General features: G+C 38.1%; 1 protein-coding gene across 1 annotated transcript in view; it reads left to right on the forward strand.

The window, feature by feature from the left end:
• Positions 1–4,790: 4,790 nt before the first annotated feature.
• The window catches only part of LOC104485137 (V-type proton ATPase subunit S1), a 54,557-nt gene continuing 34,756 nt past the window's right edge, over positions 4,791–24,591 (forward strand). Inside the window, exons 1-6 of the mRNA XM_086739991.1 lie at positions 4,791–4,948; positions 12,729–12,855; positions 12,961–13,029; positions 17,963–18,156; positions 19,214–19,257; positions 23,893–23,978. Coding sequence (XP_086596117.1) covers positions 4,836–4,948; positions 12,729–12,855; positions 12,961–13,029; positions 17,963–18,156; positions 19,214–19,257; positions 23,893–23,978 — 633 coding nt within the window. The 5' untranslated portion in view covers positions 4,791–4,835. The remainder of the gene's footprint in view (positions 4,949–12,728; positions 12,856–12,960; positions 13,030–17,962; positions 18,157–19,213; positions 19,258–23,892; positions 23,979–24,591) is intronic.

Here is a 24,591-nt window from a genome sequence, read left to right on the forward strand (position 1 = left end):
TTTAAAAGCACAGCCGATCATCTCTGCTTGAATTTCAGAGTTACTAACAAGATGATTTTGGAATCTGTTGGTAAAAAGGCCTCTGCTTTGGAGTCTAGATCTTTCCAAGATAATGAGAACAAGTGACTGCAACTTGTCAGTGCCTCTTCAAAGGAGAACAGACTGTAAGGTGGAATTCTAACCTTCTCTCTCCACTTCTGAGAAGTGGCTAAAGTAATAGGCTTATGAAGTCTCTTAAATCATAGCTTAGAGGTTGAGCCCATGAGGACTCCACACTCCTGAAACAGTGGTGAGAAAAGCTGGGTTTGCCTCAGTTCTTTCACAGATGTAGATGCTCACTACCAGGAAAAGGGAATCCGACCATATGGCCCATATTTCTTCTTCTTCTGCACTAGCAGAGACACATGGCCAATTAACACCTGCGGCTTACCTCACAAGACTCTTTTGTGAGCAGGACTTTTCAAGCAGGAAGCAAAATTTGCCTTCTACCCACCTCCAGCACCACTGGTAATCCTTTTCCAAAGAGAGAAGTTCTGGCTTTCTTCCCACATGTGCAACTGGATAATATGTTAATTTAGCCAAGAAGCACATGCATTTTGCCTCCTCAGTCCCAAGAGGAAAGTCCCTGCTTTTTCCAGGATGTAAATTTCTCCATTTATATCTCAAAGTAAGAACAAGTCAGAGTAACTGCTCCCTCCACCTCCTTGCCCCAAAAGATGTCCCAACAAACAAAGCATGAATTCCCTTTTTAAATAATAAAACGATAAAACAGGATTATAAATTCAAAATGTGCAAAGTAGTTGCTGACCAGAATTTGGCATATGGAAGATACTTTTTCAATAGAAAACTACACTAAGAGTAATAAAATAATTTTTAAAGATCCAGATATTTAATTATTTTAATTATTATTTATTTTTTTAAAGACTCCAGATTTGAATATGTCTATTATCTGAGCTAGGGGAAGAGGTTCTTTTATATCCTGCTGTACTACCGTGTTAGCTCCTAAATCTATTACTCAAGGATCAAATTTGCATGCAAAATGGAAGGCACCTATCTATAGGTAGTTCTTCTGGCTTATCTTGCACTGTAAATTGTCCTTGTTACAACAGTCATCCCTTTTAGCCTCACTTACAGTCCTAAATTTACCTTCATCTCACACAAATCTGGCATTCACACTTCCTTTTATTCAATTTTTTTTTTTACATCAGGAATGCAGAATTCTGAAGTTGAGAGAATTTTTTCTTTTGTTTTAAAGAAAAGGATTCATAAGCAAAAGAAATTAAGCCTCTATCATCTTGATCTTTTATTTCCAATTATTTTTGAGTGCTATATTTTGACTTTGAGAGGATAAGAAATATGTAGGATATTTGATAAGCATTCAGTTGTAAAGGAAAGCATGTATAAATCCAGAGAAATGCATAGGAGTAGCATGTAAATACATGATATGTCAATATAGCTTCTCTGAATAAAATTATTTTAGTTAAGTGGAGATACCTGGTAATGAAGGTATTTTTTTTTCTTCATTGCAGTTTCATAATGATTTCACAGTAGTCTGAGTTGCAGTATTTTGAATTTTTGTTGGGTTTAAAAAAATCTTCATGTGCAAACGGTTCTAAACCTGGACTCAAGATCAGCTATGGGTTTTCAAGGAAAAAGCCCTATGGAAAATGCAGCAGTAAACTGTGTGTGCTTTTGCATATACTGACAGACATCAATCAAAAGTGTTTTTAAGTTCCTGCTCACAGATAACTACTGTGATCTCATCTTGTTCTAACTAAATGAAAGAAAGGAATTTTTTTGAAAAATCTCTTTGCAATAGATATATTTTTTCTTATCGTTTGGCAAAAAAAAAAATCTTTATTTTTAGGAGGAAAGAAAAAAACAAAAAGGAGAAAATATATGCAGATGCATTTGCAGGCCAAATTTACTGCAGGAGGCAAATTAAAATCCCACTCATAAGTTCTTATCATTTCTTTTTTTTTCAAAGCTTTCTTCACTTCAGTTGTTCCCAAACTGTGGTTTGTGGAGAAATATTGAAATGAAAAGTCGGTTTGTTTTCAGTTGAAAGTTTGTTCATAATCTGAGCGAAAAAAAATCTGGTTTTGTTTCAAAAAGTTTTAAGACTGTTTCTATAAGGCAGAATCCAGAGAATATACCCATGAACTGTGCTCTATCTCACTTCTGTGTGATTTGGCTAGCGTGTGAAAATACCCTCCTAAAGATCCAGCTCAAACCAAGGGATAATTTAGTTTTTGAGATATTACCAGCTGGGAAGAGACAGGGACAATACATCTTTCTTTCATAATTTTCACTCTTGTATTAGTTTCTCTTTCATTTTCATTAACCTACTTTAAGTCAGCCATTTCAGATGCAAGAAGCCAGGAATCTCTTACGTGACTTAAGCTTTTCATCCAGGGTGTCAGCATTTGAGTATGAACTTGTAAAAGAAGTTCCATGTGCCAGTAGTGGAATTTTTGAAATTATATAAATGCTTTAGCCCTATGAAAATGCTCTGTAATAATAGAGTTGAGCACCAGTCACCCATTTTAAAAGTATGGAATTGTCAAATATTTAGTGATTAATAATTTGCTCTTGTGGTGAGGTTCCCATCAGGTTACAACACATATTTGTACAACCCTATATACTTGTTGGTCTTGATTTCCATACATTCAGGTCAGATTGCTGGGGGTTTATTCAGATGTGGAAGTCCTGGCAGTGTTGGTCATGTTTATCAACTGTATTAGTAATGGAGGAGATCTGCTAGGACATACTCTTCATTGGTTTATGTTAGAAGAATAAGACAGGCTTCTTTCTTGTTCTCTTTCACAAAGCAAAAAGATTTCTACATTGCAGGCTAAAGAATGAAAGGAATCACAATCTGAGAAGGCATGGGCTTAGTGGCATAAAAAAAGTACTAGTAATGCACTGTTTCTCTAGAGCGACAAATACAATGCAAATCTAGCAAGTTCTGCAAAATTGAAAGTTTTACTGGAAATTCTGTGATTCCTTCAGTATTCTGTGGGCAACCACACTGTGCACGTGATTTATATAATGCTGGCCTTCAATTCATCTTCATTTCTGTCGTAGTTCAGCCCTGATCGGGACCAGACTATGCAGTCTCTCCCTCGCTCCCCCCACCCTCCGAGAGAATAGGGGGAGATGATATAAGGAAAACGGCTCGAGGTTTTTTTCTTATATGAACAATTTCTTATATGAAGGTTAATTGTAAGAAGCTGACAGGAAGACTTTCAGTCGATTGGTTTTGTGGGCAGAAGATTCACACAAAAACTGGCAAGACTATTCTGGACATTATGTGAGAAACTATATCTCATGTTCTGGAAGGTACCATTGAAAAATCAAGCATTTTGAGAGTCACAAAATGTTTTACTTATGTTGACTGAGCTACTCCAATTCACATTAAATTCTCCCTAGGGTATTCTAGTTCTTCCCCTGTGTTTGTGATCTGGATTGCTTGTCTCACCTGTACACAGCCTTAAATAGACAGGCAAACACTGGCTTGTGAAAAGGGGGATGAAAGATTTCTAATAATCTCTGAGGAGAAGAGAAAAAAAACTGCAATTAAAGAGTTAAGTTCAATATTATGTAGAGATAACATGGAGAAGAAAAGGAACGTGTAGATGACTGGTTTTATTGCTTCCCTCAAAATTATTACTTTTGTCTCAGAAATCTGATTTCAGATTCAAGTGATGAACAAATTGCCTTATATTAGACAACAGCACTGTAACAGTATGCTGTGAGTTAAGGCAAAGGGATTTAATTAATCAAGCTACCTGTGCTCAGATTCAGAAGTGCATGTCTTCTGACATCTGTTTCTATCTTCTCTTACAATTTTCATTGTGCTTCCTTATTTTTCCCTTATCACAACTTGTTTTAACGTAGCTATCAATTTCTTTTGTGTATTCTCCCTAACATCTTGTTCTGATTGTGAAGAGGCATCCGTGCCTTGCGCTGAATGTGTGCCAAGTGATTGCTGCTGCCTAATGTAGTCACAAGGTGTAGAAACAGCTCTGTGCTTGGCAGGAGCAAAAAAGTATGCTGGAGGAATATTTCCTATTTTCATCTTGCATGACATATGCAGTATCATAAACACTTGTGAAATACTGAAGTCATGTCAGATTCTGAATTGATTATAATTTGCTCCTGACTTTTGATATTTTTGATTTTTGGGACAGCATCACTCCCTGCAAAAGATAGCTGAACAATTCCATGTGTCAGTGGATATACTCCAAACGTTCAATTTTCTCACTCTCTTCCTTCATGCTGGAATCTGCAATGGATAGATTTACTGCAGATTTCAAACCTGTCAACACCCAAACGTGTGACACCAGCTCTCAATACATGTGAAAGAGCTAAGCTGAGGGACATGATAATATGTAGCAGGGGAAGAAGATAGAAGTTCTGCAGAATATATTTTGTGTAGTACAGAAAACTTTTCTATAAACTCCATTTTGAAGTCAAGCAACTCTGTTATCAGGCTGCAGTTATCAGGGAGTTAGAAAAGTGTAGGACAGGAGTTTGGCTTCATGACTCTCCCTTATACTAGAATGTTAGAGGAGCCTGTCTGCGCTTACACTGCGGAAAGTTTTATGAGCTGCTTAAATCACAAACCTGAAAGTTATTAAAAATATGTCTAACTCCCCACTTCAAAGCTAAGGAAGTCTATGCTTTAGAAATTACCACTGTCGTCAGAGAGCAGCCTCACCCAGCAGCCTGGCTGAATCCGGATAGCTGCAACTCAACCAGGAAGTGCAGCTGCGCCGACGCTCGAACTTTCCTTTGCAGCTGCCCAGTTATGTCCGCACTTGCCTGGAGTCATGACGCAGCTCCGCTCTGCTGCTCCAGCCCCGCTGCTGTGCACCCTTGCCGTGCTGTTCCCAGTTTCTGTATCAGCGGACCATGTACCGATGCTGCTGTGGTCAACTCAGAGGTAAGAAATCGGATAAAAGAGTAGCTCTACTTATGCTGTTGCTCTCTGTGTGTGTGCAGAATATATTGTATATAATTGATTGTGGTAAATAAAATTACCCACTGAATAAATTTACCTCTTGACAATCCAAGAACCCAATTTTAATGTTCTAAGCTGGATAGTAAGAAGTAAATAAAATCCATATTCTTCAAATCTGAAGTATAGATGCTTCATTTACCCTAAGGCAACCTGTTAGAGATGTCCTCACTTAAAGGCACAACATAAGGCAGTCTCACAAAAAGGAGCTGACCAAAAACTATGTGGGCAATCTTAATCCCTGCATTTCCTAATTCCTCAGTCCTGATTTTTCACTTTAATGTTCTCTTTAATGTGGGTTCTGTAATAGAATGCACTATTGTCTGTAGAGACATCAGTTAGAAATATCTGCAGAGTCTTGACAGATCCAGAGATGTGAAATTCAGGGGTTTGCGTATACTTAGGGGATAAGATTTTGAACTTGTCTTGAAAGTGCCAGATATAGACCTCTTTTTCCAACCAGAAATTTTATTCATGCAGACTTCAGAGATTTTGTATAATTACTTGGGATTTCCAGAAATATAGCAGCTTGGGCAACGCAGTAGCTTCAAGTAGCCTCCTGGGTATGTGAAGTTGTCAGAGGACTATGCGCCACTTTTTCACAAGGCTGTCTCTGCAGGGCATGCACATTGATTTTATCTAGGAAGTACTGCCCCAAAATACAGTAAGCTGACATCAGAGATTGGAAAGAAAAGGCTTCTGAGGGGCTTATGGGATCACAGGACTGATTGGAAGGGCTCAAGGCAAAGTCCTGTTCTGGGTGGGAAGGTGACAACAGATCTGCTGTACTCCAAGTTTGCCTAAGGTTTGCTTTGGCCAGAGTAAATCACTTGACTTTCTCCTCCTAATTCCTAAATCCTCCACATTCTTAACCTGGTTGATCTAAATTGTAAATCCTCTTGTAGAGAGTTCATCTCATACCCTCTGCTAGCCCATATGTACCTAGTTTGTGTTGTACCTAGTTTAACGGGCCTGATCTCAGCTGGGTATTTATTCATTTCTCTAATACAAATAATCCGTAACACCATCAGTATCGGGAATTTGTCACAATCCACCTGGGTGACTTCATAAGCATAAAATGTTTTGCTGTGCTGCGAATGGCCTTGGTGCACAGGCTAACCCTCACTTTTGCTGGAAGGATGAACAGAAGAGGCTGCAGTGATGGGGATTCCTGTTGGTTCCCTTTGCTGGCATCACCAAGCTGTGTGTGCCTGGGCAGGGGGAGTTTTGCTTCTGAACATTTTGGGTCATCAACTCTTTTCAGGTCTGAATTCATGGGATTTGATTCTTTTGTGTCTTTATTTCTTTGTTAATTCCCGGTGTTACTTAGTGATTTGCTCTTCTGTAAACTGAGAAAGGAACCAAACCAGTAGCTTCTTGGGAGGTAATTATCCTTTCGGGTAGTTGTGCTGGATTCACGCTATCTTTCATGAGGCTTTGAGCCATTCTTCACCACATTTGGGACATTGTGAATTGTCTAGCTGTCACTAGACAGCTAGACTAAATTCTTCTTTCTTTTATCCCAGTGTAAATCTATTGAGAGCTAAATCTTGCTAATCTTTTTTTTTTAATTTTCTTTTTTTTTATTTTCTTTTTTTTTCTGTTGCTTCTTATATGTGGTAGTTTTAAGACAGCAATAGGAGGATTCAGAAATTTTTTGAACATCAGGAGTTACAATAAGTTCTTCAGGAGATCTTTTTCTGTGTATAGTGATATATGGATAACCATGCTACTTTTCTTTGTTTCATGTGCTGTGCTGTAATGTTGAGGGCCATGGAAAAGAGATGTGCAGGAAGTGTTGATTTTGTTTCTTTCATACATATCCTGGACATTGTATTCTTTTCCCAACAGTAATAATACCAACTTTGGCGCATGTCTGCCCATCTCTTAAGCATTTCCAGAAACTGAACCTCTGATATTTGGGGAGCCACAGCATACAGAAATTAGCAAATTTTGATAAAGTTTGATTCAGTAACTGACTTCTTTTTTTTCCCCTGAAAGAAATAAAGGGATGTCTCAACATCAAGGATTTTTTTATATTCAAAATATTTACTCAGTTCACCTCTGTATAAGACAGGCATGTATATGAGTACCAAACTTCTGTATTTAAAAGCAAAGAAAATGTTGGAAAGAGTTGTTCTTAGGATAAAAGTGATCCTAAGAGTCTAAGAAAATACCAGTGCTTCCTTTGTCCTACTTCCTAGTTTATATAAACAACACACCTGTTGTCAATATAAGCAAATTCTCATCAGTTAATCTCGAGTGGTCATAAAAGCAAACTTTTCACCAAGATGCAATTAGCAACTTGTTCTCTTGCAGATTTTTCAGGTTTATACAAACCCAGAGCACGAAAAACAGGACAGTGGACTGGTGAAGCCAGTTTCATGTTTCCACAAATAGAACATTTTCTGGAAGAAGTGTTTCTTCTACCATGACCTTTGCATTTTTGAAAAGTGAAGTTCTTGTGGAGCAGAAATTAGTTCTGGTGAAAGTCAATGAAGCAACTGGAAAGAAGATTTATGTTATTTTATAAAATAAAGAAACAGTAACAGCAGCTTTTCATTGCTAACCCTTAGTTAGTGCCATGCTTTACATCTTGGTACTTTGCAGTGATACAAGGTTTGCAGTGTGTGATCTACAGGCTTATCAAATCTGGAAACTACTAATAAGAGTTTTAGGAAGGGTAACTAAAGAAGTGCAGCAATTATCAATAGATTTATATTCACTTTGTGGAAACACGTCCCACCAGTTTAAAAGTTCAGTGATTCATTGATCACCAGAAGCTGAGATTCACTGATCTGTTCCATGACCCTCTCCCAGGTTGTCTGTTAGGATACCTCATCGAATAGTTGAAGGATAATACGTTTTGCTCTTCTTTAGAACTAGCCAGTGTTTGTAAAGTCGTATCTCAGAACAGCTATATTAGAAGAATGTGACACGTTTAAGTGTCGCTTTTATGCATTATTATTGTATTGTGATCATGCTATTAAAGATAATGTTGGATGTCAGATACAGATGAAACCTGCAACCGACAAACACATGCAGGGTGCAAAGCATAAAGGGAAATGTGATACAAATCCTTACAGGGACATTAGTAAATCCAATATCTCTTTCCTCTATAAAGAAAAATGCCTATCTCTACTTCGAGAAATATAAGTGTTTTCTACCAAACCACAATCTTTCTCCATTGAAATGAGGAGAAGGATGAAGTGGAAATAGGTCATAGGTCACAGTGACCTTCTTTTCAGTAAAGGAATACTAATATATCAGTGGACATTCTCAAAGTAACTTTGGCCTGGAAAAAGTTACCTTTATCTTAAATTAACTTTTTAACTAATATCCCTTGGTTACTTTTCGAAGCAGGAGAAATGCAAAGGTTCCTCTTGCATACGATACACAGTAGAAACTTGATTTAGCCATTTTGAACCAATATTCAAAATAATTTCTTTCCCTTCACAGATTAGAGAGGGAGCTTGAGGAAATAAATTCATTAACAATAGCTTTTGTGATTGCCCCCTCATGTGTTTGTTTTAGGAATGATTTTTGCCTACAGCCACTGAAAATATAATACTACCTTCATTTGTGCTATGCTTGTATTGGGAAATTAATCCTTTTCTGGCAAATCCAGATTATAAGTGGCTTTGAGAAGGCATTAATGCCAAACAGTACATTTGCGGTGTTTCCTAAAACTGCAAGGAATTTACTGAAAAATTTGCTGGAAGAAGGTGGAACATAAAAAGGATAGAGTGGGACAGAAAAATGTTTTAGCTGTAACTTTATTAAACCTCTATGGAGATACTGTGGGCTAGCATGCCTGCCAGTTTGCTTCTGCTGTGCAGGAGAAAATGCTACTCATAAGGTGATGGAAAGAAACAACTGATGAGGATAACATGTAGGAAAGTGTTCAGAAGCCAGCTACAGAGCAAAATGTAAGCTCACAAGTTAGAGTGATAGACGTCCTGTTATCTTACCATCTGCCCTTCTTGTGGGTCCAGATACAAGAAATCTTGAAGTCTTTGCTTCCATCAACAATAAGTGCTCAAATCTCAGTTCCACCTAGAAAGAACACTGGTCAGAGAAGAATCTGTATGCTTAAATTTCTGTTCATGCCAGAGCAGTTAGGGACAAGAAAGAAGCAAAATACCAAGCTAAGCTTTCTTTCCTCTCTTTCTTTAGTGTATTATCTGGCTATTGGAGGGAAGAGGAAGCAGCTGAGTTTTAAGTTTCCTCCTTTTTAGCCAGCAGGAAAGCCTGTACATTAGCAGAGATGCTCGTCATTGGCAGCCCCCACAGATGGTTCTGCGGTGGGGAGGTTAAGACTGATGTGCTTGGCATCCAGATGACTGCACAAGACATAAAATTTTGTGTGGGCAATCAATAGCAGCAATCAATATGTGTGTTGACCTACTGCCTGTTTCATCCTATGCCTTCCCTTACTGATCTCTTGCTGACCAGTCAAGGTGAAGATTTCAAAAGGATGGACCGATTCATTGCATCTAGTAAAGCATGATGCACTGGCTGTGGCAGTCAGGTGTCTCCGTTTCACTCTGCAGTTCACAGTAAACCATCTAGTAAAACATACTGACATTTCCTGTCTGAACCTCGGCGAGAACACTGTTGCACTGAGCTGACAGTAGCAGCCCGTTCAGTGCAGGGCATAGCCTTGCCTACTGCCATGCAGAGTGCTCAGCAAAATATACGCATGTATAATATAGTGAGTGTAAGTGTTAGGCAAACGCTGCATTATAATAGAATTATTAACTAACTGGTGTAGATTAATTTTTCTAATGACAATGCTGGAGTTACTGAAGTTGACTGCTTGGAAGGTAACAAGTCTCACAAAAGGTGCTTTTCAAGGTTTGATAACTAGCAAGAGCTGCTTCAGGGAACAGGGAACACCTTAGAAGCGGGTATGCTTTAAAACAGGATCATTAAAGTTCTGAGATTTTGAGTTCACAACAAAAGCCTTTGCCATTGTGCTGCTGCAAATAACTTAATTTTGTTTTGTGTGCTTTCTGTTACCTTTTATTCTTAATTGCAAGTCCCAAAAGCTCTCAAAATCTTCATCTTTTCTAATATTAGGCATGAAATAGATTTATTTAGTTAGTTTTAAAAATAAATATACCAAGATATTCACTATCATTTTATTTCACACAAGCTATTTTTTAACATCTCTTAATTTAATCTATCTTCTTTAATATCATTAGTGTTTTGGTGTGGCCATGCAAGCATAAAGTCCGTATGAAAGTCAGTTCCTGAATAGTCATTCAAAATATTGGGGAGTTTTTGTGTTTTTAAATATCTTGTTTTTAAAGATTATACTTAAATAGGTCCTGCACCTGGGTCATGGCAATCCCAGGCACAAATACAGGCTGGGCGGGGAATGGATTGAGAGCAGCCCTGAGGAGAAGGACTTGGGAGTGCTGGTGGACGAGAAGCTCAACATGAGCCGGCAATGCGCCCTTGCAGCCCAGAAGGACAACTGAATCCTGGGCTGCATCAAGAGCAGCGTGGCCAGCAGGTCGAGGGAGGAGATTCTCCCCCAGTTCTGGAGCCCCCAACACAAGAAGGACATGGACCTGTTGGAGAAGGTCCAGAGGAGGGCCACGAAGATGATAAGAGGGCTGGAGCACCTCTCTTATGAGGACAGGCTGAGAGAGCTGGGGCTGTTCAGCCTGGAGAAGAGGAGGCTCCGGGGAGACCTGATAGCAGTCTTCCAGTACCTCCAGGGGGCCTACAAGAAAGATGGGGAGAGGCTGTTTAGTAGGGCCTGTTGTGATAGGACGAGGGGTAATGGTTTTAAAATAGAGGGGGGTAGATTTAGATTGGATATTAGGAAAAAAATTTTTACAATGCGAGTTGTAGAACACTGGAACAGGTTGCCCAGAAAGGTGGTGGAGGCCCCATCCCTGGAAACGTTCAAGGCCAGGTTGGATGAGGCTCTGAGCAACCTGATCTAGTCAGGGATGTCCCTGCTTCTTGCAGGGGGGTTGGACTAGATGACCTCTGAAGGTCCCTTCCAACCCTAACCATTCTATGATTCTATGATAATATTTGAGATTGTGAGTTTTGACTTTTCTGAAAGGTTGAGGCATGTCTGTTAAAATTTCTAAGTTGTTTGGCTTCATAAATATAAGTTAATGTGGATTTCCAAGCACAAATTAACAAAGAAGCAAAGATGCTGAGGAAAACTAAGAAAATATCAAATGATAATTTCAATCAAATAGAAAAAAAAAATCCTTCCTGCACAGCACGGTTTAATTCTAAATCTTGGAAAGCGTCAGGCAGAAGATCTACTAGAATTTAATTTTAACATCTGCCACACATTGTCCTGAAAGAGTCCTCTAAATGTACAGTTTCCTCTAACACTCTCCCACACTCCAAGATCTGAAGTGAGCTATGTATCTAATACTGCAGGACTGCATTGTTTTTATCTCTGGGTTGGGTGCAATTTGAGGCTTTAGATTCGCTCTCGGCAATCTGAATTGGAATGACTGGGAAATCATCTTGAAGTGAAATATTGATTTGCCTTATCCAAGAAACAACACTGAAACCCCTCTATGTGTTCATTTCCCCTGTTCTGCCTCCATCTTAAGAGATTGCAAAGATTGTGCTTATTCATAAAAGCTTACTGTCCAAGGGTCATTTTCAAATTGCTTTTGGGTTAGAAAATTTAATCAGCATCTCAACTTCAACAAGTTGCAATGGTATCACAGCTGATGCTACAGCACACAACAATTCTCTATATTCTATTATTTGTAATTAAAACCAATTAGGGGGTCTGGAATACCTGATTTCTCAGGCTTACATCAGCAACTGATAGGTATTTGTGGAAGATAGGAAATTACAATTCAAGCTCTGGGTTTTCTACAGAATGACAATTTGACCTTAGTCAATATACCTAGGACCAAAATGTTCATCATAAATTTAATCCTTATAGATCCATGTTGCATACTGTTAAAATCCCAATAATGTGTTGAAACAACAATGCCACCTCTTGTTTTGTCCATAACTGCTTCTTGTATGAGCAAAACTAAATAGATGAGTTATTTTTCTGTCCAATCCTCTTAATGATAGATTGGCAAAAGAATCATAAGCTTTTCTTGGTGTCTTGAGCCATTCTGTTCCGAAGAGCCTCCTGCTTCTGGAAAGGTGGCTTTTCTGAGCTACTTCTGCAGAATGCTTCCTTCATCATGAAAACCTTAGGAGAGAAGGTATTGTTTACAATAACACTGAAAAGGCACTTTTACTTAACAAAAGGTTTATGAAAAAATGTTGGTTTATGACAACTTGTGGTCTAGCCTGAGTGCTACTCCTCTTTTGCCACCAAGACATCTGAGGGCACTGGAAAGTGTTTTGGGAGTTTGGATTCCCTCTGGGAATTCTCTCTGAAGGTTTTCACCATATTCTTCTTCATTCGACTTAGCTATTTTTTTTGTAAGAATCAACTGTGCGGTTGTACACAAAAAAGAAAATAGAGAGAGACAATTATCTTGATTAGACCAATTTAATTCCTGCTGTAAAATGTGGTATGGCCATAAATGGGCAAATTCTTTTCCTCTTGAGTAAAATGAAAGTAAACTGAACTGTAAACCTGATCTTAATCCAAAGATGATTATATCATTACCTGCTGCTGCATATTTAAAGAAAGAAGAGGTGTCAACATTGGCAGAAAATTTTACAGAAAACAAATATTTATTTGTAGATCACAGTGGAATCCAGACATTGCTTTGCATGAAGGACACGTTGTCACAGCACAGGAGCTGACTGCACTCTTGCAACCTGTTTTTACCCAGAGTTCCAGAAACCTCATCTTGTTCCTGCAAGATACGGTATGTAACATGCATTCCTTTTCTCTCACCAATGCCAAGTACAAGACTGTACCTAAACGAGATGCTGTGGCTCCTTCTCACCCATATACTCTCTTTGTTTTTCAGCTTAGCATAGATGATTTCACATACCTCAGTGAATCCTACAGTAATAAGAATCCATTTCAAAATGTTCAGGCAAGTATTTATTTCTTTTATTTCTTTATATGCAGTCTTTAAAAATTAAAAAAAAAATATGTAAGAAATGCAAATAGACAATAATTGGGAAAATGAAACTGAGCTGCAGCAGTTTTCTTATTTAAATTATTCCTGAGATTATCCCACTTTAAGCAGATGGGTTAAAGCAAATCAAGTGAATTTGCAGAAATGTGTTTTGTAGATATTTTATTTCTGAAGATCCAATTTTTGGAATTCATTGTAACTGACAAAATTATTCCTAAACATGCTGTAATTTTGTACTGTAAAAAACAATATAAACTTCCAGACTGACACCTCAAAATTTTGTTTTGAAGCCATAGTAAGAAAATAAGTTATAGCAATCAATTATTTATTTCTGGTTTTCAGAACTGAACACCAATTTCATTTTTATAGAAATTGAAGCTTATGCAGGGAGTTAACTGTTTCACATTTGAATGTAGTTAATATATAAATAGACATTGGATTGCTTTAATCTTAATGAAAAAAGTCATGCTACTTGAGTAATTTGAAATAAACTCCAGGCACAGAATCTAAGACTGAATCCTCCTGAGCCGGTCAGCAACTTCAACTCCTGTCCTTGCTGTGGAGCTTTATGGATTTTATGCACAGTATCTATGGTGGTACTTACACGACAGTTTATTGAACTCTAATTAGACAAAGGAAGTGTTCACACGTGGAAAACATGAAGACATTTCTGCAGGCAGTGTAGCATAAACAGAGCTACTAGTAACGTAACTGGTATCTGAGCACATAAGGAAGTGTAAATTCTCAAGCACCACACAGCAAGCTGTAGATGTAATTAAATACATAAATATTCACATATTACCCATGTCTACATCTATACTGTCTAAGAATCTCACATTGTCCTTGTATCACTGATACTGGAGATCTTAATCTCTTTGCCTTATTAACACTGATGCTGGAACAAAAACAACTGCTCAGACTATGCACATGGGATTTCTGAGGAGTGAATGGGAGTATTATTCATTTGTAGTGTAAAGACCAGCAGTTATGGACACAGGCAGATGTTCTGGTACTTCTCCGGTATGCCTTATCTTCTCTGGGTTTAAAATCTGTGCAAGGATGTGTCTGGAGAAAATTCTGTTGCTGCCTGACTGCAACACTGGTTTGATTTCAGAAGCTATGTGAAGTGTACGCATGGCATCGCAAGCTCCTAACGATCTCATGGCCTTATTTAAGTAGGCTCTGCACGTTTACAAGGAGGGATATTAAAGAATTTAAAACTTTACTGTTTTGCCTTGTAATCAGGACTGCATTGGCACTGTAGATAGAGCTTATAGCCAAAGGCTAGAGATGAGTCCAGAGACTGATGGGTTTAGAAACTGGGTGGTATATTGAGTGGATTGCGGATCTACTGAGGGCTACTGAGGAGGTCCTCAGCTAAACAAAAGATCACGTTTAAGTAAATCTTTGGTCTGTATCTGGCAGATAAACTAAATATTTCCTTTTCACCTAGGTGCCCATATGAACAATTTTTCTATATCTATTGCATAGACTCATAGTTTTTAGGGCTAGAAAGGATCTTTATAATCATCCAGTTCCATCTTGGATGTAACAGAGGCTACAAAAATTTGATCAGTTGCTATCATATCAGTTGCACTCCACTTGAGCTACTTTGGGAAATAAATTGGTTCTTAATCATGCTATGAAAGACTGTCATAATATTCACAGAACACAAGACAAAGTGAAGGTCAGGTCTGAATTTTCTGACTGGGGAAAGCAGAATCTTTGATGTTGCATAATCACAAATTTTTATACCTTCACAGTCTGTATTATACAAGTGATTCATTAAGCTATAATAGACATTCCATGTCACTAGAGTATCCTTCAGAAATGCAAAATTATTCACAAACTTAAACTGGAGATCTCATTCACAATGTATGTGTGCATGTAGCAGCATGTGTACTGCAAGAAGGCAGTGTTATCTGTGGAAGAGTTATAGGCTTGTAAACCACAGAGACATTTGCAGGTATTAGATTTGTTCAGGTACATCAGCAGCTGTTTTGAGCTTTTGGGATCAATGGGTTTGTATGCAATAAAAGAATTTTACTTCCAGATAATACAAGAGGAATCTTATAGGTAGATCATTTATCTGAAACATTCAAATAACTTTTTAATTAAATAATAAACTACAAAGATTAGCACTTGGGGAACTTTTTTTTTGTCAAGCAGTCACCTACTCTACAAACTATTTTTCTTTAATATTAGCTTTGGCTTTCCCCAGACGATGCACAGCTCCTTAAAACTGCAGTGTATGGTGACACACTCCAATTAGCGGCCAGCTGTGCAGCTGCATAATTATTATTGTAAGTAATTTCTGTTTGTGGTTCTCTATCTCCATCGCATCCTCACTCAGTGGTCATAGACTGAGGAGCACTCCTTAGTCACGTGTGACACAGAGGTCCTACTACAGTTTTGATTGTCTTTGTTTCCTTTCCCTTTACTTCTTTTAGTTTTATTATATTATTGTTTTCAATGGTGCATGAAGAATTGCATAATAATAAAGATAGAAGTTCATCAGAGATTTATCCAGTGACATGAGGATGTTTTGTTCTCTAGCCTTTTCAAAAAAAAAAATATTTAATTTTTCAATTCTGATCACTATCAGCCACTGAACTGACATTTTCAAAGAGCCATTGTGCCTCTTAAGGTTTCATTACTGAAGGGTAACACTGAGTTCTGAGTCTATTATCTGTTATTGTGTACATAAAATTAGGGTTGTTTTTTTCCTCATCCTGTGCTCTGCTCAAATCAATTTGCATTGAATCTCATCAGTTACTTTGTTGCCCAAGAGGATGTACCAGAATTTGCTGCTTCAATTCATCAGTCAGCCCTTGCCTTTACTATCTTTAATATTTCACTCAGGAGAAGTGCTTCAGATACTAAAGAAGGTAAATGTACTGATAATCAGAGTAAGCTGCCCATAGACAGGTTTTAGATTCTGGCATTTAATGTATGAAGTTCTGCTATCAGTCTGACAACTCAATAGGAGGTTTTCTTCCCTTTCCCTTTCCTTTACCCTTTGCCTTTCCCTTTCCTAGCTGCTCTGTGGCTGTACCTCTTGTTGAGTCCTTTGTCAGAATGCAAAATCAGGTGTTCCTCAGTAGTCCTCTTCACTCTCTGCCCTCTTTTGGAGTTCTTGTATTTTGGATATCCACGGTAGCTGAAATTCTGGCCAAATGTCAAGAACGACAAGCAAGAGGCGTGGGATCTAAATGGCTACCTGATGCTAATGAGTAAATATCCAGCTGTGTCTGCCCTTCAACTGGAAAACAGTTGAATACCAGTGGCCAGAAGCAGAGACAGATGGCAGTGCAGGACTGGTTAGGAGCAGAGGCACAATTCAGATATTGCTCAGTAATGATGCATTTTATATCTTATTCTACAGTAAATGGGTAATCAGCATTATATATTTCCTTGGAAGAACGAAAGCCATTCTGCTTGCTGCTAGGGATCAAGAGATTAAAATATCAAAAATGAAATAAAATAATTTACTATTGCTTAGGATTTTAGCTCCAAATTCATATATGCAAAACAATCCAAAATGAAATGCATCATCCTTTCCTTCCAGGCAGTGCTAAAAACCCCACTCAAAGATCTGTGAACTAGATCAGTGCTTTCTACTCTATTTTAATTTCAGCAGTTATTTTTCTATCAGTCTGGCAAATCAGACAATACTGCATAATTCTCCCTTATGAGCATCTACAGACATATGAAAATAACTAGCCTTTGCCTAGGAAGGAAAACATGTGAGCAGTTAGAAAGAACCAAAGCAGGTCAGAAAAGTGGTAGGCAGTCAGAGAACAGATAAAAAGGAAAAAGAGTAGGAGGAGAAAAGTGTTAACAACACCACAACACTTGCATCAGCTAGAGGGGGAGAGAGAGTCTGTAACAACTTGAATATCTGAATGTTGGATCAAGTGACAGACTCAATCTAGACTTAAATGTAGAAAATGTGAAATCAAAGTTAGTAAGTTGTAGACTAGGACTCAGTTAATACCTTCTAATGTTCACATTAAATTTGGGATACATTAATTTAGATAATTCTCAGGTCTGCATCTTGCATTTTCTTTCCCCGAGTATTTCAAGTTAATTTTATTATCAAGAAAAATCTTTGGAAAGATGTTTTTCAACTACACAGGTTTAAAATTTATAGAATGAGAATGGTTTTAAATTAATTTCACTCAAGTATTTTCATCAGAAACTCAGCTATGAGAATTATAAATAAAGTCATAGATACCATGATGCTTGATTGTCTGAACAAGTTCAGTCTGAGCTTTATAATTGTATTTTCAGTAGAAAGATAGAAAGTATATGACATGAAGTTTGTGTGTCTGAAGGCTCTGTAGGTCCTGAAACACATTACAAATTAGATATTTGTCTGTACCGTGTGCTGTACCACCATGATGTACAGAAAGGAAGGGTGTTTATAATGCAAAGTATGACTCGGTGCTGAACAGAGCTGCTGGATCTTGAAGTGCCTGACATTGTTCCTTCTCACCTCTGAGAGCATTTAGTTACATGGTGGCCTGATGAGCTTTGCTTCTGGCAGTGTTCATAACCTGTCTCTTGAAAACATTCTTATCTTGAGAACTTCTACATCATCTGCCTCTCCTCTTCCACCACACGTGTGGGAAGGACAGTAAGAATTTTATGTCACTGAGTACCTTAAGCTTGCCCTGAGAAGGTGCAGGAATAAGAGCAACACAAGTGTCTCTTCACTGCCCCTTTCCAAGGGCAGCCTGCAGCTGGCATCAGGCTGGTGAGAACTCACATCGTGTTTACCATGGTGGTTCCTCACCTTGAATATTAAATTAAGGATAGCTAAAAAAAAAAAAGGTTGTGTTTAATTATTAAGCAAGTAAATAAACTGTTCATAAATTTCTTACAGGAAATTCTTCGGTCTTCTCCTTCATCTTTAGTTTTGCCAGCTGTTGACTGCAAGGCTACCAGGCATCTTCTGAGCTTTCTTCAGGAGTCAGGAGATTGGAAGTTAACAAACATAACTAATCTCGATGTCTCTCAGCTGGAAGCGAATACATCTAAACCAAACTTACTGGTGGTTCAGCTACAACCACACGGCAGGTAGGAGATTTTCACAAACAAAACTGACCCACATCTGTGGGCGATTTTTACAGCTTTTGAAAATGTCACTTGTATTCAGGAAATTTAAAAACCAAGGTGGAGTCTTACAGGGTTAGCAAATTATTTTTCTTTCAAGGATGAATTCTATGTTTTTTAAAGTCCCCTGCTGAGCTTACCAGGTGTAATAGATGAATTATGTTAAGAAAGTCAATCAGGCATTCCTATTTTGTCTGCCTCATTATGTGACAACAAAGGGACAACTAATAAAACTAAATGGCAACACACTTTTAGCAGAAAGGCTGAATTATTTTATTCAACACATGATTAACCTGCAGAATTAATTGCTAGAAGGCATTCCAGGGGTCAAAAAAAACCTGGCAGGATAAATAAGCAAGCAAATAAACATACAGACAAACCTGAAGTTAATATGAATAGAGAGTCTGGTTTTCATCACTCTAGAAGGAAGAGGAGGGCTGTAACTCTTCATGTTTCTAGGCCTATGGCAACTCTGATCTAACAGGGGTAGGGAGAGACCGTTTCTTCAGGTAAATGTATATTTAGAAAATATAAGCCATAGGTGTATTGAGTCCCTCTGCTCAGCTTCTCCTGCTCTTTCCTCTTCCTAGCCTGTTACTTGGGCATTTGTACATGTTGGTATACGGTGCACGTATCGATGGGTCCTAAGGAAGTGCGATTACAGCTATCACGTCACTACACAAAAAAAAGACATGATACCCATTTCAAGAAGCTCATGTCCAAATGTTAGACAACACTAAATGAAAAGAAAGCTGCACAGAGATTGGTCAAAATAACATCAGTAGTCTGGCTTCTCTGCAGCTAAGGAAGATGAGGGGTTTGAGGAATCAGCTGAAGATGTGGTCCTTGCACTATTAATGGCTTTGCCAAAGAAAAGGCTCATAAGGAGGAGATGAGAGAACAATGGAGGGACTGACACAGACAGTAATCCTTTTACTAGTCAGTATCTTTGTACGTTTGTGGTTCACATTGTCTTGCCTAGCAAAGATTTTTAATTATTTTTCTCCCACTCTTTTTGTAGTGGTTTAAATGAGATTTCCACCCTGGAAGCAATTGCTGAAAATGGTAAGCAATATGACCAAGATATAACTAACATTTTATTAGCTAAATCTGTGTTTTCACTGGAGCAGATTGCATTCTCTAGTTCCTAGGCTTTGCTGTAATACTGCTATTTAAAGGTTTTCTTCCCCCCCCCATCTATAGTACTTATAAGCAGTCAATTATCACAATGTTGAAGTATTGAGTCTCTGATTCAAAATCCACCAAAATGGATATAGCTCTGTGACCTGGAATGTAACAATAATTCACCTCTGCTTCAGGCAGGGGCCTTTGCTCATGCTCTGAGACCCTCCGAGTTCAGAGTACGAACCCTGCATCTCGGTGCAGCTCAGGCTGCCTCCTTGCATCTCATCTTGCACGCTGGCAGCTGAAGGTGTCAGGCTCCCCCAGCAGTTCGAAGGTCTTGGTCTCAGCAGAGGGTGTTTGAATGAATAGGAAATGTTTCTGTAATCTTTGTGAAACAGTACTGATGCCCTTCCCAGCCTTTGATTTTAGAGTCTTTTATTGGTTTTGCAGGTATTAAAGACTACATATTAAAGTTGAATCTCTCCATATAACACTGTAATAAAACTTTTCTTGCCTAGCATCTGGCTGAAAAAGAGGTGCCATACACGAAAGAGGCACTGAGAGGCATCTTTTTTTTTTTTTTTTTTTTTTGCTGGGCTTTCACTTAGTACTCTAAATTAGAGATGGAGTTACAAAGTCTGCAGATCACTGTAGTGGTAGTTTCAGGACACACAGCGTAGTTCAGTATGGTGTAGTGGGCTGGTAACTAAACAGTGACCTTAGTGCCTACGGCTGTTTCTGCCCAGAGCTGGGGCTGTAAAGTCAGAAGCAGATTTGAAAACCAAGGGAAAATACCTTGGTACTGAAATCAGTGATGTGTCCTTTTCACTTTGTTTTTGCACTACTCCAAAGTGAGTGTAGTTTTTTTACTCAAATAAGGAGCTGGATTTCCATCTGTGAATTGCAGAGGAATTGTTTAGTTCTCTTTTCTTGTCCCCAGAGCATATTAGATAGGAAAAGCCTTGGCTTAATGTTGACCTTGGCTAAACATGAGCTTTTTCTGTATGGGACAGTTCTTTCATCAGCTGCACAAACTCAAGAATAAGCTTCCCAAACTCTGTCTCAGGCCACTTTGTTTTGCAATAGCAAAGTTAAGGGGGGACCTGTGGGATGATGGAGGAACAGGTCATACCAACTTTCAGGTTAGTGTCAACTGGCTGTTACCAGGACAAAGGTAAGTGGATCAGGGAAGATGTGCCCCTTTGTATGCCCAAGTGCAAAATCTGCACTTAGTATTCTGCATCTCAGCTGTGCTCTGGAAAGATGGGACTGTGGTCTGAATCCTTACCTTCTGGTTTATTTGCCAAAGCAGCCACTCAATGCATTGCTGAATAAAAACTGGAAATAATATCAGCAGGAAGTTTTAATTGAAATGAAACTTACTGAGCCACAATTCCTTAAAATTATCCCTCTGAAGATCTGTGCAGCAGATGGCAGAGCTGGAAGAGAGTTATTCCAAAAGTAGTAGATAAGTGTCCCAAACACAGTTTCCCAAACCATGGGCTCCAGCAGCTCTAGGTGTCTAGGTACTGTTTGCAGCACGACCACGGTAATTTGCAGAATATTGCTGTCAGGAGATCCTTCAAGGTCAGAACTGCTTGCAAGGTCATGAGTTATTGGTGTTTGTTACCAGTGACTGCTGCTAGGTCCTATCTGGGTAAGCAACAAAAAGTACAATTTGTCACACACCTGCAATATGACAAGAGAATTGTTAACCCCTAAGTATTGCTTGTGCTTTTTTTTTTTTTTTTTCCGATATCAACAGTAAACCCATAGAAAAACACTGCAGATCTGTAGTGGTCTGCCTCAAAGTTCATGAAGCCTCTTATGTTTGTCACAGCAACTTCTTTCCTTTCCACAGTCGAGGGTTTCAAAACCTGATGTAATAAAATGTCAGTGAAATCTCTCCTGCTGTTTTACTCACTGCAGACAGGAAGCTCTGTAAGACAGAACAAATGGGCTCAGAGTCTGCCCAAGGGAAATGTGCTGTTCTGAAATATCTAGAAGCTGGAGTAAGCAGGAGTTTTTAGCATATTATTAAAATGAGGCTCATTACGAAATCCAAGCTGGCGTTCAGAATCCAAATCTGCTGAAGTTTCAAGGGATTCAGACTTCCTATTTTCTTTATGCTTCTTTTCAGTATTTCTTCTTTCTTTCTTTTGCATGTTTGACATTATTACTCAGGTTTTACCAGTTTTCCTAAACGTTTCTCTCCCCAGGAGAAGGCTGCATTCTATCATCTCAGTCTTACCTGCTGGATCCAGCATACATCAAAATCAATGGCAAAGCTGCCTACAACTCCATCTGCATGCGATGATTCTCAGTGCATTCCTCTTTCCACTGTTTCTCTTCTCTCCCACCCCCCTCCCGCCATGTTGCTCTTTTCTGTTCTCTCTTGTTCATAGTTCATATTCTTCTTTTCTTTTCACTTTTCTCCTTCCAGAACTTTCTTCTCAGTTCATTTCTTCCGGCCCTTCCATCCATGTGTAAAATCACACAGAGAAATTAAGGTCGATTAGAAATTAATAATAGCACTAATCCTGCTCTTCCTGATGAAATTCAAGGGATATGTCTTCGGTGAGTTAGAAGGGTTTAATACTTCCACCAAGGCACAGATGAAGGCAGTTATGCTAACTAGAAGTTGTTATCCTAGACAAACTGTTTTACATTCATAGATCTGTGTATGCATGCATAGATCTATGATCAATGCTATCTAAAAGAAGAATAAAAACTCCTTCAATAGAACCACTCTAAAATCACTCTAACATCAATATCACCATCTGGAAATGCCTCTTGTTCCATGAAAGAAAGAGCCTGGGATGACTAATGTTTCTATGTAGGCATGTAATTTAGGTGCTTTAAAATATGGTGAACAAATCTGGACCCTTTTCCTTGGAGAATCTGCAAATACTTCATGAGCAAGGTAGAGTTTTGATCACAGGCAAACAAAGATCTGTATCAATTCTGTTGTCATAAGGGTGTTCTTCACAGAACTGCTCTTCAGAGCAGCTTCTCTGAATGAAGGCATTGCCTCTAGAATCTTCCCAAAGGCAAGAGTTATAGATGTTACTGGTAACTATAGTTACATGTAGCTCCTTCCTGAAGTGAAATGCAAATAACGTGTTATTTCACAAAGCAATCAGTTGCCTTAATAAAAGAAAAAAAACAATCTATGTATTTTTCTATGTACTATTTTTTTCTTCTGCAATTTTTAGCTGAGGCTGCTGAGAATTTCCAGTGAGCTGTATTCTGCGCACATAAATACAAAATGTACATTATGTAATGCCTCCTCCTGCTATGTAATTGCACTAGTAGTATATAAGCTGTTGTTTTTCTGAGTAAGTCTATTTCTTATAGTAGATCCTTTGAGCACTAATTTCTTAAAGGGAAACTTTACATAGCTATGATTCTTGACTGATAGGAGGAAATTAATTTGGTTAAAACCCTGCAGAAAAACCCGTGCTTGCATTTTTACAAAAGCTAAATATTTTACTCAGCCAGGAGACCATAATTACTGTAAATAGAAGAGGTTTAAAAGGATAATAATATAAGCTCCATTTCCAGTACATGAAAATGAAATACAGCTTCTGTAGAGTACAACCTCGAAATCCGAGAAGCCTGTATGTTGAGGCTATAAAATATCCATTCACCAACTGTTACATGGATGAGAAGTGGGAAGGCACTGAAACAGTAAATGTTAGTCTGCTTTCTTATTTCTCTGTCAGTCCCAATAACAGCACTAATAATGGTTCTCAATTCACAACTATTATGCTTTTTATCATAAGCAGATGTTAATATTTCTGCATACAGCTTGAAGACATTTATCAGTTGTAAGTATTTGTCACAGCTGCCTGTGGTTTCAGAACTAAAGGAGAATCTTCTGTGGAGGCATCTTTGGACCTCTTTGAAAGGTCCTCTCTTCCTTACTTGGCTTTTCCTCCTTTTTCAGAAGTATTCCACCGTATTTTTGCTTTGACCTCCAATGTAGTCAACAGCAAAATTTTCCATATCCTGTTGAGGGTGCAGAATCAGGCTTTAGATCCGCTGAAGCGAAAAGGAATATTGCAGCCAATATTATGCATATCATGCACCAAACTAAGCACAATGTTTTGAGCATTGTTTCTCAGTGATTGGTTATCTCTACTTTCTAATTCAGAGAATAATACTATTTAAGCTTTATTATTTATTTATTAACTGCTCAGTTGACTAGCAGTATATACATCCTGCTCTCATCTCTTAAGAAATTTCTTCTGGTTTTGCTTTTAATTGCTCAAAGTCCAATCTTTCAGGTATTGTTTCTACGGTATTTACTTCTCGATTTCAAAATCACTTATTTTTCTGAACTGTTGTAATGTATTTATTTTGTATTGTCTCACTGAAATTGTGCATTTTGCAAGACACTGAACATGTCTTATCCCATTTGTACCTATTGAGACATAAATGTTATGAGCACCTATATTACTTAAATAAACTAAATAAGCTTAAGCATCTAGGTCATTACTTCTCCAACTACTGTAGAATTTTCGCTTTCTCAGCTTACAGAGTTTGTTAAATTATACATGTTTCTATTTATAGACAAAATAATTGGAAGACTGACCATGGATCTGCAGGAACGAGGGATTCATTTCTCCGTAATTTATACTGCAGTGAGACCTTCAAGGGTGAGTAATCTTCAGTGCCTACAACTGTCAAATTTTTGGCATCTAACAACTCAATGTTTACAAAGGAATGCTGTAGATTATTTTTAAGATTACACAAGGAAGCAATCTGTATTATATGAGGTTTTGACCAGAAATGATTGTGTGAATTTTCATGTGCGATAGCTGTATCACACAACTATTAAATTTTTACTGTTCCAGGAGATCATAACTCTGCCATTGTCTTTAGAACTTATTATTATTTTTAAGGACTGTAATTTTAGATTTTTTTTTCCCTTTAACTCTAATGGTTTTGTAGTAAGTTCTATGTGGGACCTTATTGAGCTTCTCAGTATGGCTGATCAGTAAAGGAGAAGTGTTGTTAATTAACAGAGGGCTGCTAAGTATCCATTTTTAAATTAACAGGTTTCATTCCTTTTAGTCAATACTTGGTATTTACAACTGGAAGGTAAAGTTTTCGCCCTTGCTGGTAGTCAGAACATCATTTATAGATCATATTGTATTATGTTAGCAGTAAGTAGCAATGCAGAATATATATTTATGCAGAGTTGTCTGTTTTGTCTGACTGTTGGGAATGCATCTCACTCAAAAGAGAGAAGCAGAAATAGGTTTTATT

Source organism: Chlamydotis macqueenii, chromosome 1 (genome assembly GCF_036417535.1).
Source record: "Chlamydotis macqueenii isolate bChlMac1 chromosome 1, bChlMac1.mat, whole genome shotgun sequence".
Lineage (NCBI taxonomy): Eukaryota > Metazoa > Chordata > Aves > Otidiformes > Otididae > Chlamydotis > Chlamydotis macqueenii.